Below are 20775 nucleotides of genomic sequence, written 5' to 3'. Positions count from 1 at the left end.
AGATTTTTTCTAGCACGAAAATGGACGGAATTTCCGCACGGATTGCTAAATCTGCATGAATTTCCGCAATATGTAAACGAACCATCACTCTGCCATTACGAATATTCTCCAATCCTTGGACCGAATATTTAATCCTGATTTTCTTACTTCTTTGATAGCTGCTATTGTGCATAGTGGGTCTTATTATTTTTGTCATCACCCATGAAAAAAAATTATTTTTATTGTAATTCTGCTGATCTCAACAGATGGTGGAAGAATAGACCGGTGCTTATCGTTTGCTAATAGCGGTTTCACGAATTGAATCGTGTCTTCAAGCAAATTAAGTGAGCAACTCAAAGGACTCATGAGCACTTTCGTAGTTGCTGAAGCGGGGTCCAAGTATTATTTTAGAACGTTTTTGAACAATATTGTAGAACATTTACTATTTCAGTAGCGCATTTTTGAACATTTTCTTGTTCTGTTAACACGTAAGCTATATTTTGAGTTCGGGGATCCCAAACGAGACAGCAAATCTCGTGAATAGGTCTGATGAGTATTTTATATAGCCTAGCAGGAGCTGCCTATCTGAGGAGTCCAACGACGTCCTTGTTAAACACTGGACTAAGTAGCAACCTTTCCATATAACGTTGTCTACATGCAGCTTAAACAAGAATGGTGAATTTTACACCTGTAATCACTTTCTCTTCGTTTTCAGATGATTTGATCCCTGAAATTTTGATCTTCTGTTCACATGAAGTTAAATAAAAGTGTTTAAAAGAAAAATTGGATAATCAAGAACAACATTTAATACATCATCTTATGAATGACAATACAGAGAACAAGATAACTATGACAAAGTTTTGGACGAATTATTAGACATGGCACAATTATAAAGGGCAGAAGTAAGAAAACGGAGTGGACGTCTTTGGCATAGAAAGAAAGAAACACAGTGACACTATATATAAACTGGAATATACAATTAATAACAAAACAAATCCATCATGTAATTTATTTTACCGCCCATTATGCTAAAGACATGTATTGCGTTAAAGTAGCTTGAATTCACACATTAAAAATAATACTAATACCAAGAACGTGTTTTCAGCTTCAGACACTGTATTTTTTCATTCCTTTGGTCAAAATTTTCTAAAAGTAAAGTTTAAATATTCCACGATTAAAGGGATCTTTGCCTGTAATTAAAGTCTCAGAATTTCATTTAAAAACAAATTTTGAGCGATTTTATTTTTAACTTTTTTTTCAAACAGTCTGGTGAAAATTTTTCCTTTTAATATTGATTTCAAAAGATGAACTTTTTAGAAACGTCCCAAAAAAACTCCCTTTAAAAAATTAAGAAGAGATAAGATACGTTAAGTTGATACATTATAGATTCAATACATAAAGACACAGATACATTAAGTTCAATACATTAAGTTCAATAGTTCAATAGATAAAATTCAGTATATTAAGTTCAACTTCATTTCCTTATGTTTTATTTGGCACTTAAAAAAAAAGCGGCAGCCCTTTTTCTTATAAACAAAAGGTTTTTTATCAGTACCTACACCTATTTACTGCATGTACTTTTTCTCTAAGAAACTTCTTTCAAATATAATAAGCATGAAGGTCTAAAAATAATTAATGCAAAAAATTTAGAACAAATAAGGTGGATGCTTCAAACTTCAATACATTATGTTAGCAAGTCTGAAAAACTTTTCATATCTGAAACAAATGTTAGCCAAAGGCAGTTTTTCTATTTTCTTGAGGTCCTAAACAAACATAAGCCAAGTTTAATGCTAATTCTGTAAGCTTATTGTATATATATTATCTTAAACAAACTTTAGGATTTCAGATCCAATCTGCCCTAGGGTAATAATCAAAATAAGTGAATTAAGAACTTCTGTTAAATTTTAGTTACTACAGCACAGTGGCCAAGAGACTCCAAGAGGATTCCTTGGCCAATCGGCTGTAGTAATCGGGAGATTGAATTCAAGCCACTATAGGGTAGGGATTGCTGTCCTAAAATAAATTTTTAGTATTTATAGGATCACCTAAAGAGAGAATTAAAGACACGATTTGACTGAAACAATATAATAAGGATTTAACGAACATAGCAAACATAAACGAAAGTCCAAATAAATGTTTTTAGATCACGTTACAACGATAAATAAGGCACGAATTAGAACAAAATACTTCACAATTGGAATATATTTTATAAAAAATATAATTGGCTCTATTATAAAGAAAGGCACACATACATACATATATATTTGGTGGTCAAACAGACAAGAGGCTTATCTACATTCTGCTCTTACAAAACATAAATAGCCTTTTTTTAGTTCACAACACAAATTTGCAAAATAGCATTCAGCTATTTTAACCAGCACGATTGGAAGTTAATTCAAAGAAGCAGCAATGACCCCTCTTAGTCTATGCCCCTTTTTACCTACTTTTGCTAATACTGCGAGCACGTCACATCGTTGAACCGCCTATGGGCAACACACTGGCGAACACTCCTTTCCCAATTCTGTTTAAAGCTATTTTCCTGTCCGCCTCCAAAGATTTTTACGTAGATTTAAAGTCATTTTTTTATGGTGTCATTTGTGCTACTCTGTCTGGCAGTCAAACTAGGGAACCCATGGCTTCCTCCCAGGTGCACACATTCATTCTGTTCATGCGCGAACATGCTAATGCGCGCAAGTTTACAAGTTCAAAATGAAGGAGCCGTTATAGTCAGACCCAGCATTTATCCGGCCTTTATTAGCCAATTCAGACGAGCCACATCAATTAAGACGATGCTTAAGGGAAAGGAATTTCGGTTGTATTGTCTTACTCTGTTTTCTTTTATTAGTCCTATTTCATCACACCATAACCAAACCACAAATCTTGTACCGTTAACTATCAACTTCACATCGTAAAACCATAAAGGAACCGATAATATTGCTGTGAAGCTTCATAGAACTGAGAACAAAACTAAAAGAAAATTACGATGGCATTGCAAGTGAAACTTGAAGTTTTGGCAACGCTGCATTTACCAGTGAAACCCTCTAGTCCTATGGTCTTATGCTCAGTGGCCAATTTTTAAGCTGATTCAGACAAAGCAACCAACTAAGATGGTGCTTTTGGGAAAAGAAATTTGTTTGTATTATCTTACAATTTATTTGTTTATTAATTCCGTTCCATCTAACCGCAAATATTGTATCCTAAACTATAAACTCCTACTAAACTGTAAAGGCCCATTCAGAATGAGATTTTTTTACACCAAGATTTAGCTAGGGCAAATTTTAGTCACAATTTGCCTAGGATTTCCTGATTGCTTGAAAAATTTGTATGAAAAATTTTGATTGGCTCAAATTAGCACTAGCTAAATTAAAACCTCCCTGAGGATGGGTCTTAAACGATAAATACACCAGTAAATTTACTTTGTACAAAATATTTCCGTCCGATAGCCCATAAAAGAATCCCATTATCGGACTGATAATAAAACAAAAAATTACGATGGCATTGCAACTCGAAATTGAAGTTTTTCAACGCTCTTATTGCCCATGAAAACACCCTATGGGCTTATACTCAGTAGCCATTTTTTACACTTTTGATACCATTGTGGCCTTTTTCCGCAGGTTCACGTAGAGGACAAGAGTATGTAAGGTCACCAGAGGGATTCTTAGTGAATGACACAATACTAACATTGGGCAGGGCTTGAACTTGTATTAAACGTTGCTTCTTCCCTAACATGCATTGAACATTATCACTGACAACAACACGCAAATCTCTCTTCTGATTCCTAAAAAGAAAATAAAGTAAAAGATTGTTGTGGCTCTACTTTACATTGTCAAAAAAGATCCAGAGCGATGGAACAGAAGAAAAAGAGAATAGAGAGTGAAAGGAGATAGAGAAAAAAGCGAGAAAAGAGAGAAGGAAAGAGAGAAGATAGAAAAGAAAACGGAAAAAGAGACAAAAGAGTGAGAGCAAGGAGGAATGGCGGTAAGATTAGCTTGGCAAGGAAAGTAGTATTGTCCAGTCATAGATTTTTCAAGCTAAGGGCACCGAACTAGATAGAAACATAAAATCAATATTCCAAAATATAAGTCTTTATAGTCTCTTATGGTCAAAGGTTTCTATGAGACCTTAATATATTAAAGTCTTTCAAAGACAGACGAAAAGCTTAAAGTGCCCTAAAAAGTAAGAAAAGAAAGACTTTATGAAGGGTAAGGCTAATGAGACCTTTTTATGAGACCTTAATATATTAAAGTCTTTCAAAGACAGACGAAAAGCTTAAAGTGCCCTAAAAAGTAAGAAAAGAAAGACTTTATGAAGGGTAAGACTAATGAGACCTTTCTATGAGACCTTAATATATTAAAGTCTTTCAAAGACAGACGAAAAGCTTAAAGTGCCCTAAAAAGTAAGAAAAGAAAGACTTTATGAAGGGTAAGGCTAATGAGACCTTAATATATGAAAGTCTTTCAAAGACGGACGAAAAGCTTAAAGTGCCCCAAAAAGTAAGAAAACAAAGACTTTATGAAGGGTAAGGCTATTGAGACATTTCTATGAGACCTTAATATATTAAAGTACTTCAAAGACAGACGAAAAGCTTAAAGTTCCTTAAAAAGTAAGAAAAGAAAGACTTTATAAAGGGTAAGGCTAATGAGACCTTTCTATGAGACCTTAATATATTAAAGTCTTTCAAAGACAGACGAAAAGCTTAAAGTTCCTTAAAAAGTAAGAAAAAAAGACTTTATATGAGACCTTAATATATTAAAGTCTTTCAAAGACAGACGAAAAGCTTAATGTGCCCTAAAAAGTAAGAAAAGAAAGACTTTATGAAGGGTAAGGCTAATGAGACCTTTCTATGAGACCTTAATATATTAAAGTATTTCAAAGACAGACGAAAAGCTTAAAGTTCCTTAAAAAGTAAGAAAAGAAAGACTTTATGAAGGGTAGGCCTAAGGCTAATGAGACCTTTCTATGAGACCTTAATATATTAAAGTCTTTCAAAGACAGACGAAAAGCTTAAAGTGCCCTAAAAAGTAAGAAAAGAAAAACTTTATGAAGGGTAAGGCTAATGAGACCTTTCAATGAGACCTTAATATATTAAAGTCTTTCAAAGACAGACGAAAAGCTTAAAGTTCCTTAAAAAGTATGAAAAGAAAGACTTTATGAAGGGTAAGGCTAATGAGACCTTTCTATGAGACCTTAATATATTAAAGTCTTTCAAAGACAGACGAAAAGCTTAAAGTGCCCTAAAAAGTAAGAAAGGAAAGACTTTATGAAGGGTAAGGCTAATGAGACCTTTCTATGAGACCTTAATATATTAAAGTCTTTCAAAGACAGACAAAAAGCTTAAAGTGCCCTTAAAAGTAAGAAAAGAAAGACTTTATGAAGGGTAAGGCTAATGAGAACTTTCTATGAGACCTTAATACATTAAAGTCTTTCAAAGACAGACGAAAAGCTTATAGTGCCCTAAAAAGTAAGAAAAGAAAGACTTTATGAAGGGTAAGGCTAATGAGACCTTTCTATGAGACCTTAATATATTAAAGTCTTTCAAAGACAGACGAAAAGCTTAAAGTGCCCTAAAAAGTAAGAAAAGAAAAACTTTATGAAGGGTAAGACTAATGAGACCTTTCAATGAGACCTTAATATATTAAAGTCTTTCAAAGACAGACGAAAAGCTTAAAGTGCCCTAAAAAGTAAGAAAAGAAAGACTTTATGTAGGGTAAGGGTAATGAGACCTTTCTATGAGACCTTAATATATTAAAGTCTTTCAAAGACAGACGAAAAGCTTAAAGTGCCCTAAAAAGTAAGAAAAGAAAGACTTTATGAAGGGTAAGGCTAATGAGAACTTTCTATGAGACCTTAATATATTAAAGTCTTTCGAAGACAGATGAAAAGCTTAAAGTGCCCTAAAAAGTAAGAAAAGAAAGACTTTATGAAGGGTAAGGCTAATGAGACCTTTTTATGAGACCTTAATATATTAAAGTCTTTCAAAGACAGACGAAAAGCTTAAAGTGCCCTAAAAAGTAAGAAAAGAAAGACTTTATGAAGGGTAAGGGTAATGAGACCTTTCTATGAGACCTTAATATATTAAAGTCTTTCAAAGACAGACGAAAAGCTTAAAGTGCCCTAAAAAGTAAGAAAAGAAAAACTTTATGAAGGGTAAGGCTAATGAGAACTTTCTATGAGACCTTAATATATTAAAGTCTTTCAAAGACAGGCGAAAAGCTTAAAGTGCCCTAAAAAGTAAGAAAATAAAGACTTTATGAAGGGTAAGGCTAATGAGACCTTTCTATGAGACCTTAATATATTAAGGTCTTTCAAAGACAGACAAAAAGCTTAAAGTTCCTTAAAAAGTAAGAAAAGAAAGACTTAATGAAGGGTAAGGGTTTTCCAACTTTTCTTCGTGAACTGACTAGAAAATATTTTCTACTTTTCAAGAAAAATTTTCCAGTAATAACTTCATACATTCCAGTAATAAAATTCATACATTCCAGAAAATCGGAAGCACTACTTAAAGCCTGTAAATTCCACTGTAATTCCCGAATTTTCTCGAGAATTTACTACTTAATAATACAATTTGCTTTTAAAAACTCGGTTTCGAATTTACAAAACGATATTAAGATAATTCCAGAGTTTGTGTAAACATACTTCGAAAATATAGAATGCGCTCCTGTGATATTTTAAATGCCCAATTTGAAGCGCTCAGGCAACACAAACGTGGTTTCGAAAATAGCGTATCGTTCAAGCGATAATTGAAAATTTTCCAGAACCATCTCTTTCCACGTATTGGAAGCCCTGTGGACATGGTCAGTCATAAATTCTAGGAAACATTTTATTTGGGGTTTCCAATTACCTTCAAATGGCTCATAGAGCTGACAGACTATTTGAATTACCCTTACTTCATGCCTATTAACCTTAGCTCTGCCGTAGGATGGATGGATGATAGACTATCTATCAACAACTGAAATGACATCATTTTTATAGAATTCTGAAAAAATCTTTGCCTCTCACTCAGAATATCTGTCTTGGCTTTTTTTTTAATTAGCCATGGCTCTCAATTTTCATCACAGTCCACCAACTTGATTTTAATTCAAACTCATTTTTGATTTTAACTCATTTATGGAACTGACTGAATCTTAAATACAAAATATATTAGAAACATAGGAACTGATTGGATCTTAAATACAGAATACGTTAGAAAAATAGGAACTGACTGGATCTTAAATACAGAATACGTTAGAAACATAGGAACTGACTGGATCATAAATAGAATACTTTAGAAACATAGGAACTGCCTGGATCTTAAATACAGAATACGTTAGAAACATAGGAACTGATTGGACCTTAAATACAGAATACGTTAGAAATATAGGAACTGATTGGATCTTAAAAAGGGAACAAAAAACATTGTCTTTCAACAAAAAAAAACTATTTTGTGGTAGAATATGGATAATTAGCTTTCGTTTAAAATAGAATTTTGAGACATCAGAGTTTAGAAATGATATTGGTCGATTTCACACTATTCATATGTTAATATTGTCATTTGAAGCTACTTAAAAAACAGTCAAAAAATGGGTAAAACCTCACAGAAAAACATTCAACTGTGTAACCAAATTATAAAACCACAACTTACACTCGGTAATTATGGCAAATGACACCAACAGCTTCACCAACCCTAGGATCTTCAACGTCAGACGATAGCAAGGAAACTACAAGGTCATTTCCTCCTTGAAGATGAATTACAATGAGTCCATCATATCCAGAGGATACTGTCAGTGCTGAAATCTGGAATTGTAATGATAACAATTTTATTTGGAAACCCACGATGAAAAAGAAAATCAAAGAATGTAAATAAAAATAAAAATAGAAAGATAGAAAAAAAAAGAAAAAAAGAAAGATAAAGATAAAACGAAAGATAAAAATAGTGAAAATAAAAATCAAATAATTGCAACAAGCTGAAAGAACATCTCATAAAGTAAGAGAAAATGCCAACTGAAAAATGAAATAGTGGAAATACATCTTTAGTTACGGTTTCCGTTCTTTAATAGACGGAGGGTGGGAGGATCGGTTCGAAGGACCCACCCCTTTTTCAGACTAGTATACGTTTTGGCACTTGTGTTTCATTAGCTTTGTTGCAGATTAATTTTTTTTTGTTTTGATTAACAGATTAGCTTCCAACAAGGCTCGATCCTAGTGATGTTTTTCATGGGCTCCTCTCTTAACTGGGACAAGAAGGCCATACTGTCAGTAAAATTACCATAGGTTCAGTTTGGTTGAGCTGGGTCCCACGCACAAAGTTGCCTATTTGAAGGATTCAGTGAACCAATCAATCAGTTTCTTTATAGCTCATTGTAAAAATAAAAAGGCTATGCCAAAAACGAACTAACAACAAAAGAAAAGAAAAAAGGCACTAGAAAAACAGAAAATGAACAACTGACAACATTGATGTGTTAAATCCGTATTTTCTTGAAAAAATCTCGACTCTTATGTAAGTCGTGTAAATATAAGCGTGGCCAGCCAACCGAGATAAACATAAAAGACAACCCAAATGTTAGTGTAGTGTGTGTAGTAGTTTGCCAGCTATAGGTAAATTGCTAGTTAATTAAATAGGCTTGTTTTATGAATCTGGTACTATGAACGCTAAGCGAATTCAACTGAGATGTTATAGAAGTAAAGGGCGCATTGACAATGCAACCCTGTTTTTACATAATTTTCTGATGCTGATTTCTACTATTTCAGGCACATTTTTCCGGTCAATGTCCCAAATATATAAAACTTAGAAAAAATATTATATGAGTAATAAAGCAATTCCATAATTTTTGCAGAGAAATGTTTTTTTTTAGTGGAACGTAGTTAACTTCTTATTTCTGCTAGATAATAAATAAACCAGGTCATATCTCAAGAATTGATAATCTACCTTATCTACCTTAGTTTTGCCCTAGGAATGACCTACGGATGTATGATAGATAGACTTATCTATCAAGAAATGAAATTACATCATTTTATACAATCCTAAAAAGGGCTCATCCCAGATTTGCCTCTCAATTACTCGGACTATCTGTCTTTGCTTTTTCTACAATTAGCCATGTCTTGATGCCTTCAATTTACTTTAGTTTAATTCAAATCAAGACATTAATCAAGACATGACTAATTGTAGAAAAAGCCAAGACAGATAGTTCGAGTAATTGAGAGGCGAATCTGGGATAAGCCCTTTTTAGGATGGTATAAAAACTTCAGACTCGAACTGTTCATTAGAAGATCGAATGGCAAAACTTAAACTTCTCTAACCCTGGATTAGAAGAAGCACCAAAAACTGCTGAATCAAGTTTCTTCCAATAGTAATAATAAACTAAGGATTACCAGACTTAAGCAGTTGAACAGGGCCACACTAAGTAACAAACTTAGATAGAAAGATGATCGGAATAAAGTCATTGCACGCAACCTTCACCTTCTCAACTTTTAAATGAGAAATAACCTTGAGCACCTTCTAACTGATCATCAAATCAGCACATGATCTTCCCAGCCAGAAGCTATGAGGACTTTTAAGCCAACTCACCGTACAGTGATGCCTCCTAATTCTTGTAATTAATCCCTCTGCTTAGTTGAAAGAGTTGAAAATTGTTACGGAAAACCGGGAAACAGGTAGCAGTCACCCAGTTTTCCGTTCTCCGATTTTCTGTTCAGTTTCTAGGTGATCAGATTTTTTTTCCAGATTTCAATTAGCGAGAAAGTATTCCATTTGTAAAAATTTTCCGAAGCTTTTTTATCTTTCTTGGTAAGCCCCATGATTTTCTTTTCAAATTTATAGCTTAATGAAGTTCCTGGAAAACATAACAACCCATCTTCATTTCTTGTTTTTAGACATATCCGTCCATTTCTTGGCATATTTTTGTGCTGTACCCAGTAACAAAAAAACTCAAACGGATATAACAGTGGACGGCATCAAAATTACCAGTTTCCCGTTCCAGTTTTCCAGATACCGAATGTAGACGCGTCTTTAATAGACTCTATGTTGACGAAACAAACTATTCCAAAACCTAAATCTGTCTCTATTTCCTACTAATTACGAGATTTAAACTCTATTTTTAATTTCAAACAGAAAAAACAAGGGAATGTAAATTCTAGAACTTTTAAATTTAAACCCTGTAGACAATTTATGACATCTATAATTTCTTACTTACATCTTGCAAGGCAATTTTGCCGCTCATAGATTTGAAAGATTTCTGGTCTAACTTGTAGATGGCACTTTCGGTTACGACGATTGCTCTGTCTGCCATTTTGTTGTGCTTATTAATTTTTCTGACTAGACATGAGAAAGCAACCTAGAATGAAAATAAGGGTTACCCAAGGAGTCAATGCAATCCCATGAAAATAAGATCATGGTTAGAGCCATAGAAGCACGGAGAAAAAAACCCATCACGACCAACAGAAACCTTCCTTTTTTGTTTAGTTTTTTGTCTTTTCTTTTCATTGGTATGTCTAACCAATGTGGTATCGGAGGTTATTTGTAGTTAATTACACAACAACTGCTGAATTTCAATTACAATTCTCTTTTCCAGACATGCCCGGAAAATTACTCTTTTCAGGGCATTCCAGGGAAAGAGATTGGGGCTCTTTTCTTTGGCAAGGAGTCTTGCTGGGTATTTTATAGGGACAAGTAGTTTGCCTTTTATATTTATTAAGAAACTAACAATATATAATAATAAAAATATTGCTATTACAATTCAATTATAGATAATCTTAATGTTAAACTTCTTTTGATTTATGTTTGAGCACAAACATGTTTGGATTTCAAAAGTGATTTAAAATATTAATACTGAAAATCAAAATATAAATATTTTAATATACACAATTAAAACACTTTAAAATTATATAATTATTATGCATGTATACACATATATGCACATACATATACAGACGCTTTAAGTTCTCACTTTACTTGCTCCGTTTTTCTACTATTATATTTAGTTTGCTATTACGTCTAGGGACAAAAGAAAGGATAAACCGCAAGACTTTAGAATACCACAGGCAACAAATAACGTTCTTTCAAGTGACCTCAATACGTCTTTTCTTCTGGAGAGGGGGGGGGGGTTTGTGGGGAAGAGGAGTCGTGCATCATTGGTCAATTTTGAAACAGAAATAAACACGACATAGATGAAAGTCAGTATTAATTGTAAAATAATGCTGTAGGATAATAGTCAGATAGTAAGAGATAATTTAGAATACTACCAGTGCCAAATATCATTATTTCAAGGGATCAATCTCAATGTGTCTTTTCGTTCCGGGATATGGGAGGTCTTTGAATCTTATGGTCATTTTTGAAATGAAAATAGGCACTGCATAGCAGAAAATTAGTATCAGTCTATTTGTTTCCAGTTAGTTTATCAGCTAATTTTTTTTTCTGTTATAGAATGGACAAAACTAAGCCATTTTCCATTGGTCTATTTTCCTCAGAAATTTGTCAAGCAATTTTCAAATTGAGCAGATTTTAGGGTTTTAGCAACGACATCTACCATAGTAATATTTGATGAAATAGACTACACATTCCTGTGAAACATTCTCATGCATGAAGAGTTTCTACGTCTCTGAGCTTACAGCCATATATTTATTACATAAATAGATAATTATTTTGACACTTCGATAGCGTGCAGCCCTTGACACTAAGGCTAAAATTCCGACTGGTTACTCAAAATCGTAGCCAAGAGGGGTAAGCATAACCGTGTTATCTTCGGTAAGCTTTATTCTATTTTTTCTGATTATCTGGTTTTTAACCTCACCTTTAGCCCTTTACCTTGAATTTAAGGAAAAACTATATCCGATATTCCGTCTTCCTATTTCCTTTACTGCAAATTTCTCTTTTATCTCCCTATTTTGGTATCGGAATCAAAATACAGTGAAAAAGTTTGCCTATCAAGAATCATTGAGAAAGTAACTGACTTAAAACTAGGCTGTTGGCGACGGCGTATCGGCACTCGTCGCTGTCATGGTATAAGCCGTGTGTTTATTACTGTTTTTGTTATTCCGATTTTCTATTTCTTAATGTTTTACTTCACTGTTTATCTCATTCATATATGTGGGTTATAAAGGAACATTATTATTTATAATTCTTCTTGTTTAGATTTATATGGAGATGCTTTCGCCTCATCACCAGAATTAAATCCAAGCCCTGCAGTGTGTTGCTACAGCTCTGTTTAAGCTCTGGATTATTATCAAGCGGAGATCAAACCCATTTCGCCACTACAGATCTTTATTATCATTATTGTACTAGACAGAAAAAATTCCATCTAGATGGAACAAGATGCTAGATAGAAAAAAGTAAAAAAAAAGGTCCTATTGCAGCGCAGTGGGTTTGATCTCAGTTTGGTAATACAGGACCCAGAGTTCCAATTGATTCAAGTGATGAGATTAATCGGAAGTGTCTCCATATTGATCTAGAGAAGAAGAGGAACAAGGAGTAGTAAAGAGCCACCAGACATACAACAATAATAGCGAGAATCATTGGTCTTAACAGGGAAACAGGCCTAAAATAACCGGTTCTGTTGGTTTCAAGAACTTTAAGACACCTGGGTGGGTGCAGGAAATAAAGAGCCCGAGGAGCTCACCAAAATTAGTCGTCTGTTGCCAGTTATACATTAACACGTTCTACGCTTTTGGGAAGGATTTAGTTTGTCTAACCTTTCAACCAAATTTCTTAGCAATGTGCCCAGGAAATTCAAGCGTAACACACATTTCTGAGTCAAATCTCGTAGAGGCGATATCAAAACAACTTTCAGTTTCGTCAGTTTTCTTTTCTTTTCCAACAACAGCACGAACTGAATGCGGTATTAATCCCAATTGACCGTCATTTCCTGGGTTTTCACTGACAGTCTATATATAGCCAATCACGTGCGTTGTATTCACAAAAACTACAAATTGAAATAAAACTAACTTACTTTACGGAATTTCTCTTTATTTTTCATGTTATTTAAAGCAGTGCTGTATTTCTGGACAGCTCCATGTTCAAATGTCAAAGATAGGTAGTCGCCTTCCCATTTCCTCCAAAGTCCATAGTCAGGTCTCTTTCCACGGAGAGCATCACAGGCAGCTACTTTAAGTCTTAACTGGGGCCAGTCTGATTGCGGAATAACTCTAAGGATCATCCATGCCCGCCATCTTTCATGGATAGCTTTCAGCATAGCAGTTGTTTGCTTTAAAACGGGTGGCGGCGCTGGCCACCGTAATCGCTTGCCATAATCAGGCATTTGTTTGACATTCCTAGAAAAACTTGGCATTGACAAAAAAAGGAGAAAAACTGCCTTATTGCTACATTCACTGAAAAAAAAATGAAAAAAACGTGTAAAGGATGATAAAGCCTATTTTTGAGCCTGAATTAGTGGGCGAAATACAACTGATAAAAATTTCCCTATTTGTTGAAACCTTGTTGGATTCGCCTTCTGTTAATAATCCAAATTTAAAAAGTTTTAGTAAAAATGAACACTTGGTCTTACACGCACTACATAAAGATCATTCCAGGATTATTACGAAAGCCGATAAAGGCAATACTGTTGTTGTATTAGATTCAGATGATTACGACAAAAAAGTCAGAGAAATTTTAAATGATTCTAACACATAAGAACAATTAGCTACCGATCCCATAGAAAAATTTGTCCTGGAAGTCCGAAAAGAGCTTTCTTATCTAAAAGGAAAAAGGTGAAATCACAGATCAATTGTACACAAGATTTTACCCACGCGGGTGCACGTCCCCTCGCTTTTACGGTCTTCCTAAAGTTCATAAGCCCGGTAATCCACTACGACCCATTGTTTCTTCTTTTAATTCTCCTACAGCAAAAATCGGGAAATTCTTATCAGTTAAATTTCACCCACTAATTCAGGCTCAAAATTCCTATATTAAAAATTCCGCTGATTTTGTTTCCAAGGTAAAGCAAGTTTCGGTTAAACCAAATACAAGAATTGGCAGTTTTGATGCAGATTCAATGTATACCAATTGTGATCCTCAAAAGGCCGAACTGTTTTTTGGAGCAAAAACTTAATTCTAACTCATCTATATAAGAAAAATCTACTCTTTCGAGTCAGATACTTCTTTCAATTACAGCCCTTTGTAACAGAACTTCTTTTTACTTCCATTATAGAGGCATTTTATATATACAGAAATATTGGCTTTCCATGGGTGCCCCCGTTTGTCCAATACAGGCTGATATCTTCATGGAAGACCTTGAAGAAAGGACTATTTTGCAAAGTTTTTGTAAACCTGAATTTTGGGTTCGTTTTAAAGACGATATTTTTTATTTTATTTGCCTGGCGAAGAGTCTCTGGGTTCTTTTCTTCACTTGCTCAACTCCTTGGATCCAAAACTTAAATTTACTCAGGAATCAGAGGTAGAGAGGCGCATTCCTTTCTTAGATGTTCTGGTGCACCGAAATGATACATGTTTCGAGTTTGGTGTCTATAGAAAACCCACACATAATGACCGTTACTTAAATTATTCCTCTAATCATTCTCCTGCTGTGAAAAGAGGAGTTGTCACTTCTCTAGTCGATAGAGCATTGAAAGTTTGTTCAACACGCTTCTTGGATTTAGAGCTCAACCACCTTAGAGATATTTTATTTGGGAATGGTTATCCAATTAGTTTAATAAATTCTTTAATTCCAAAACGCATTAAAAGATTATCAGATAGTTACACAGAAAACACAAATCAAAGGGAAAATTCAGTTTATCTTGGTCTCCCATACGTTAAAGGGGTTTCAGACCACATTTCAAAAAATCTAAGAAAAAATAACATTTACACTTATTATAGACCCAGAAAAACTATCAGGCCCAAACTTATCAAGGTAAAGACCCTATCTTGATAGTTGAAAAATCCGGTGTCAACAGAATTCCTTGTTAATGTGGTCTTTGGTATATCGGAAGAACTGATCAGCGACTCACGGATAGATTAACTCAGCACTCTAGTTCAATTAATAATACACTTAAAAAGCGGAAAGAACTAGAAAATTTTGACTCTGCTCTTGCAGAGCACATTTCTGAAAAACCAAACCATACTACTTTGTTTAATCAAGCTAGCCTAATTTTGCATGACAAAGGTATTGTCCAGCACTACAGAAAAGCTGTTGAAATTTATAAATACCAACATTTAGGTCTAGCTTTGAACAGGGATTCCGGTGATTTAAGAATAAATGAGTCATATTTCGGTTTCCTCAAAAGAAAAGCCGACACTTTAGTAATCCCTGAAATAAACCTTGAACCACTTTCCCAGACAAATAATCAAACACGTGAACAGCCCCTTAGGTCTCAAATGGTGTCTGCAAGAAATGCAATAATTAAAATCAGAGATCAGGTGACCTAGTTCTCCAATTTATTTAATTGCTGGTTCGTTTTGTTTTTGGGTGAATGGATTTATTCTTTTATTCCTCAGTTGTTCGCTAGTATCCGTCGATGGCAGTTCATAATTTTTGGGATTTTGTGCAAATCGCGGATATTGGCGAATAACTCGCTTTTATGGTTGTTAGGTATTTGTTTTTAATTCCTATAATTTTTGGCTTTTATTGAATTTTATTCATCTTTTAAGTTTTTGATTTTTTCTTAGGTTTTTTTGGTTCTTTTCACATTGACTTTTCGCATTTGTTTTTTGTTGTTTTTTTTTCTTCGGCACTTTCCTTGGATACATTATTTCGTTTCGCGCTGAAGAAGAGAGGCGTTTGTCGTCTCGAAATATTCACTTTGTTGTTGTTTTTTTTTCAGTATTTTCATTTGGCCTTTATAAACCCTATTTATATATATATATATATATATATATATATATATATATATATATATATATATATATATATATATATATATATATATATATATATATATATATATATATATATATATATATATATATATATATATATATATATATATATATATATATATGTATATATATATATATATATATATATATATATATATATATATATATATATATATATATATATATATATATATATATATATATATATATATATATATATATATATATATATGTATATGTATATATATATGTGTGTGTATATATGTATATATGTATATATGTATAAATATACATATATACTATGTATAAATATACATATATACTATGTATAAATATATATATATACTATGTATAAATATACATATATACTATGCATAAATATACATATATACTATGTATAAATATACATATATAATATGTATAAATATACATATATACTATGTATAAATATACATATATACTATGTATAAATATACATATATACTATGTATAAATATACATATATACTATGTATATATATAGTACTGAATAAAAACTGTACTTACTACATTTCACTGAAAAAAATGATGCAAGGACAAAAATGACAAAAATGAAAAAAAAAATGTAACCGCTACATTCACTGAAAAGCAATATGAAAAAAAAAACGTGTAAGGGATGATAAAGCATATTAAGTATGGAATAAAAATATGGAGCTGTTTGTCATGAAAGCCAAAATTCAAAAGATATAATGCGCAAATCGCCCCAAAACGACAGCAATATACGACACTTTACAGTTTCTAATATCAACATCATAGCTGCATTCGAGCAAGAGGCTATCTTGCGTATCTTTGAAGAGGATAAAATGCCCTTGCTCTTCAAAGACCTCTTGAATAAACAATATCATAAAGACACACAAATTAAAGTAGACTGGAAGCAAAGAGTCTGAAAATTTCACTAAGAACCGTCAGTCAAACAAGGTGACACCATACCCCCTATATCTTTGATGACATAACTGATTGGATAATAGAGAAATCAGTCAAAATACATGGTGGAGTCAGATTTGAAAAAAATGAGCTGATCACCAGCTTCACCTCTGCTCAAACTGCCTACGCAGGAAAGCAACTGTTGGCAAAATTATGGATGCCAGGCGAAATGGAATTACGTCTAGTTCTCAGCAAAAGTATGTACTTATGGAAACTTGCTGATTGCAGTCGTATGTAGTCGCAGTCGCAAGCAGTAGTAGTCACTGTCACAAGTAGTTACAAGTAGTAATAATCGCGAGCAGTTGCACTTCCAAGTAGTCGGAGTCGCAAGTGCTCGCCAAATCTTACTGATTAAAGCTAAATATTAAATATCCAGCAATATCCTAAGGACACTTAATTCCTCTCTTGTACATACACAGCTAATATACTGTATTACTGTATGGTCTTCTACGTTCGCAGTTCATCTTCATCCATTGAGAGTGCTACAAAAATAAAGTGGTTAGAGTGCTGATGGGTGTAGACAAACACTCTTCAGAGAGGTCCAGGTATGTTGAACTCGAGATATTGCCCAGTTTTGGTATAGTGAAATTTTATAGTGTAACAAAATAATGTTTTTCCAAAGTTCTTCAGGGTTTTTTTTTACCCGTTTCAAGTGTTCACGAGCATAATAAAAGGAGTTGAAGTCAGTATAAGAATGCTAGAGTAGTTACTACACAATCAAAGTTTTCTGTGCACCATGTTTTTCCGAGTGCCTGGAGTACTTGGCCACATAATATTCTACAGGAAACAAACCCAAGTAAGTTCAGAAGTTTGCTGAAAGACAATTGTTTTAAGGTTTATGAGAAGGATAGGTGATGAGTTCTCTGGTTTCTTTATTTATTAAATTAATCAAATCGTTTGATTGTTTGGTTTGGTTGATTGATGATGGGAGGTACCAAGTAGTCATTTTTTTTATTTTTTTGCCGTTTCGTGTTTTGTTTTTGGTGTTTAATTGTTGTCACCTTTCATACGTTGATTTATATTTAGGCCTATTGGGGTGAATATTTGCCTAAACAGGCTTTGCTCCAGGTTTTGTTATCTTTATTGTTGATGAATAAACCCTTTCTTTCTTTCTTTAAAAAAAATTAAATAAATAAAAAAAAAATCACAGCCAAGAGCCTTTGAAGTGCATTCCTGTCTCTTCAGAAGAATAAGGAGAACTTTATAAATCCCTTTCTGTCAACTTGGTCAGTAAAACTTAATAACTAAACGAAACCGTCTCTGAATGGATCTTTTGGTTATTTCTAGGAAATTTAATATTTTCCCACATGAGAGTGAATTACAAAAGTGTGCCATACAGCTGTTGAAAATTCAAAAAGCTGCGAGTGGTTAATTTCAATCACAGTTTATATAATTATCCAGTATGATCATTCCCTATCTCACCCATTATAAAAACCCGGACCGGGGTGCGAGTGCTCCGGAGAACGTTTTTGCAGATAGAAACATAAGCGGCATCAGATCTTTTCACGGGTAGACAAGTCAGGCGCGAAACAATCGGAAACAAGTGGAAACCCGCTATTACGAATAGTGCACTTTGTAACCATTCCTAATTGATAGACCCAAACACACTGATCCACAAATGAAGAAAGAAGTGGGAGGAGCTTTTTGTTCGCACCGAGAACGAAGACCAGAAATGATCTGCGATAAGCTTACTGGATAATTATATAAACTGTGATTTCAATAAACAGTTTTGTAAGTTCTGCCTATGTAGGTTCTGAGATTCCGCCTATTTAGGAATTTTATACGTGGTAGCTATGCCAGCAATGTATATGTTAATAAGTTTGAATTTTATCCTTCTTCTGAGGACATTCCCAATAGGATACGGCCAGAGTAAAGGCGATTAAAGGGAAGCTCGTCACAGCCATGGTCGTACTGATTTATCTCCGGAATATATGTTGGAATTTCGGTCAGATGAATTTATTAGAGAGCTTTATCAGGAGACCGGCGATCCTTCACCACATCGACAAACCTCAAGGAAAAATTAATCCCCACAATGCTATCTTCAAACACCTTTTGGAGATATGTTGAGAGTTTTGAACGGTTGGTTGAATAAAATATATTAAATATTAATCAATTTTCAAATTTAATTAAATATTAATTAAATTTTAAAGATTTCATTAAAATTTCAATAAATTTTAATTAAACTTAATTAAATATTAAATATTAATTAATATTAGTGCTGTTAGCCTAGACTAACAGCATATCAGCTTTTGCTCGGTGGTTAAAATCTTTTTTACAAAAAAAAACCTTCTTTGTCAAACAAAACGAATCAATCGTGTGCTTAGCCACTAAAGTCTAAAAAACGACTTGAAAATGTTAAGTGCACTAGATATTTGTTAAGGTTGTAATCGGCATACATTTGGAATTATTTGCAAAGGCACTTACCTAAACGCTGTTACAAGTTCCTTGACGAAGGTTTTCATTTTGTACCGTCGGTAATACCGCATAATTCGATAAACTGCTACTACCCTCTTATACCGTTGTCTACAAATATATCCTCGCCACAACTTTTGCAGAAATATTACAATTCCTGGAATTAACTTCGCTCTAGCCTGCAATAATAAATATATTATTACTGGCTTACTAATTAAGCAACTTGTAATTAAGCGGCTCATTGGTTTAAATCCAGGAAATAAACATCGAATGTAATTATGAAAGAAGATACATTGCTAGTTTTACTAATTGTAATTTTACTAAAAACTACAAATTAGTTTTACTAATTTAGCTTTTTTTTTTCAATTAGACTTTTTGTAACGAAGGACTGACGACGCACGCCAATTTGTTATTGCTCTTGCATCTGTTTCCCAGTTTGTTCCAACACAAAGTACCAAGGACAGCGAAAGCTTCATTTTTTATTGGTTAAATTAAAACTCACACGACCATATATAACTTACTTTAATTAGGGAAAAACAAGTAGGCAGTTCTGCACTTTTCAGTAACAGCGGGTGGGCGAGCTCCAACTTAAAAAAAAAAAACAGCAAAAATTAACTAAAACATAATTAACCAAATATCTTAAAGTATAGCTTTTCTTTGAAGGCGTGGCTGTCTTGGGAGTCAACACATTTTTAACGTTGGAATTTTCTCTACTGGCCGTATTTTCTCTTCTTTTCTCTACTGGCCGTAGTCTCGTTTTGTTTGTTTCTTCATTGAGTTTTATCTCTTTTTTCTTTGTCTTGGTACTTCAAATAGGTTCAACTGAATTCAGTGTTTATTTAATTTCTGTTCGTTTTTAGCTATTTTTAATAAAGTGAATAAAACATATTTTCTCCATTCTTCTCATTTATTAAGTCTTACTATTATCATTATTATTAACCTTTTATTATTCTTAGATTTTTATCATCAAACGTTCAAGTATCTCCAAGTAAATTCAAATAGTATCACAAAAAAGGGGAGCAAACCTCACAAGTCATCCAATTTTGATCATAAATGTTCTTGATAGAAAAAAATTACACCATTGAATTTTTAACTCCAAAATACAAAATTTCATGTTTTTAGCGTCACAGGCACGACTACATTTGTTTGATTAATGTTTTTGTTTTTTTTTTCACCAACGATGCTCAAATTTTTTGTCTATTTCCACCTGAAAACCTTCTGCTTATTATTATTAATTTATTCTTATTTATAATTTATTTGATTATTTACCTACTTTTATTTATTTATTGTTTTGAAACCCATTGTAAAAAAAATTGAAAGACAAAGCAGATAAAAAAAAAAAAATATCATAATAAATGCACAAGAAGACAAAGACACCAGTGAAGAGAATACGATCTTTTCAAAGATTAAATAAAAAAAAAACAAGTTTTTTAAACTGAAAATAAGGAGCGACATTAAAACTTAAAACGAACAGAAATTATTCCGTATATGAAAGGGGCTGTCCTCTCCTCAACGCTTCGCTCTTTACTCTAAAGTTTTTTATTGTTTTAAAAAATAAAGTTGTGAGACAGAGTCAAACTTTAGCGTACAGAGCGAGGCGTTGAGGAGGGCACAGCCCCTTTCAAATACGGAATAATTTCT

At 33.3% G+C, this 20775-nt stretch overlaps 1 protein-coding gene across 1 annotated transcript in view; it reads right to left on the bottom strand.

Moving 5' to 3' along the window:
* Nucleotides 1-767: 767 nt before the first annotated feature.
* Myo31DF (Unconventional myosin ID) overlaps nucleotides 768-20775 on the bottom strand; it is a 117524-nt gene continuing 97516 nt past the window's right edge. The window contains exons 12-16 of the mRNA XM_089090511.1: nucleotides 19147-19313; nucleotides 12900-13221; nucleotides 10149-10289; nucleotides 7601-7752; nucleotides 768-3757 (exon numbers count right to left, since the gene is read on the bottom strand). Of these exons, the coding sequence (XP_088946637.1) occupies nucleotides 3544-3757; nucleotides 7601-7752; nucleotides 10149-10289; nucleotides 12900-13221; nucleotides 19147-19313 (996 nt within the window). The 3' untranslated portion in view covers nucleotides 768-3543. The remainder of the gene's footprint in view (nucleotides 3758-7600; nucleotides 7753-10148; nucleotides 10290-12899; nucleotides 13222-19146; nucleotides 19314-20775) is intronic.

Source organism: Artemia sp. Qi Xiang Cuo, chromosome 6 (genome assembly GCF_049724085.1).
Source record: "Artemia sp. Qi Xiang Cuo chromosome 6, ASM4972408v1, whole genome shotgun sequence".
NCBI classification, from domain to species: Eukaryota; Metazoa; Arthropoda; class Branchiopoda; order Anostraca; family Artemiidae; genus Artemia; species Artemia sp. Qi Xiang Cuo.
This window is presented reverse-complemented; position numbering and strand designations above follow the sequence as displayed.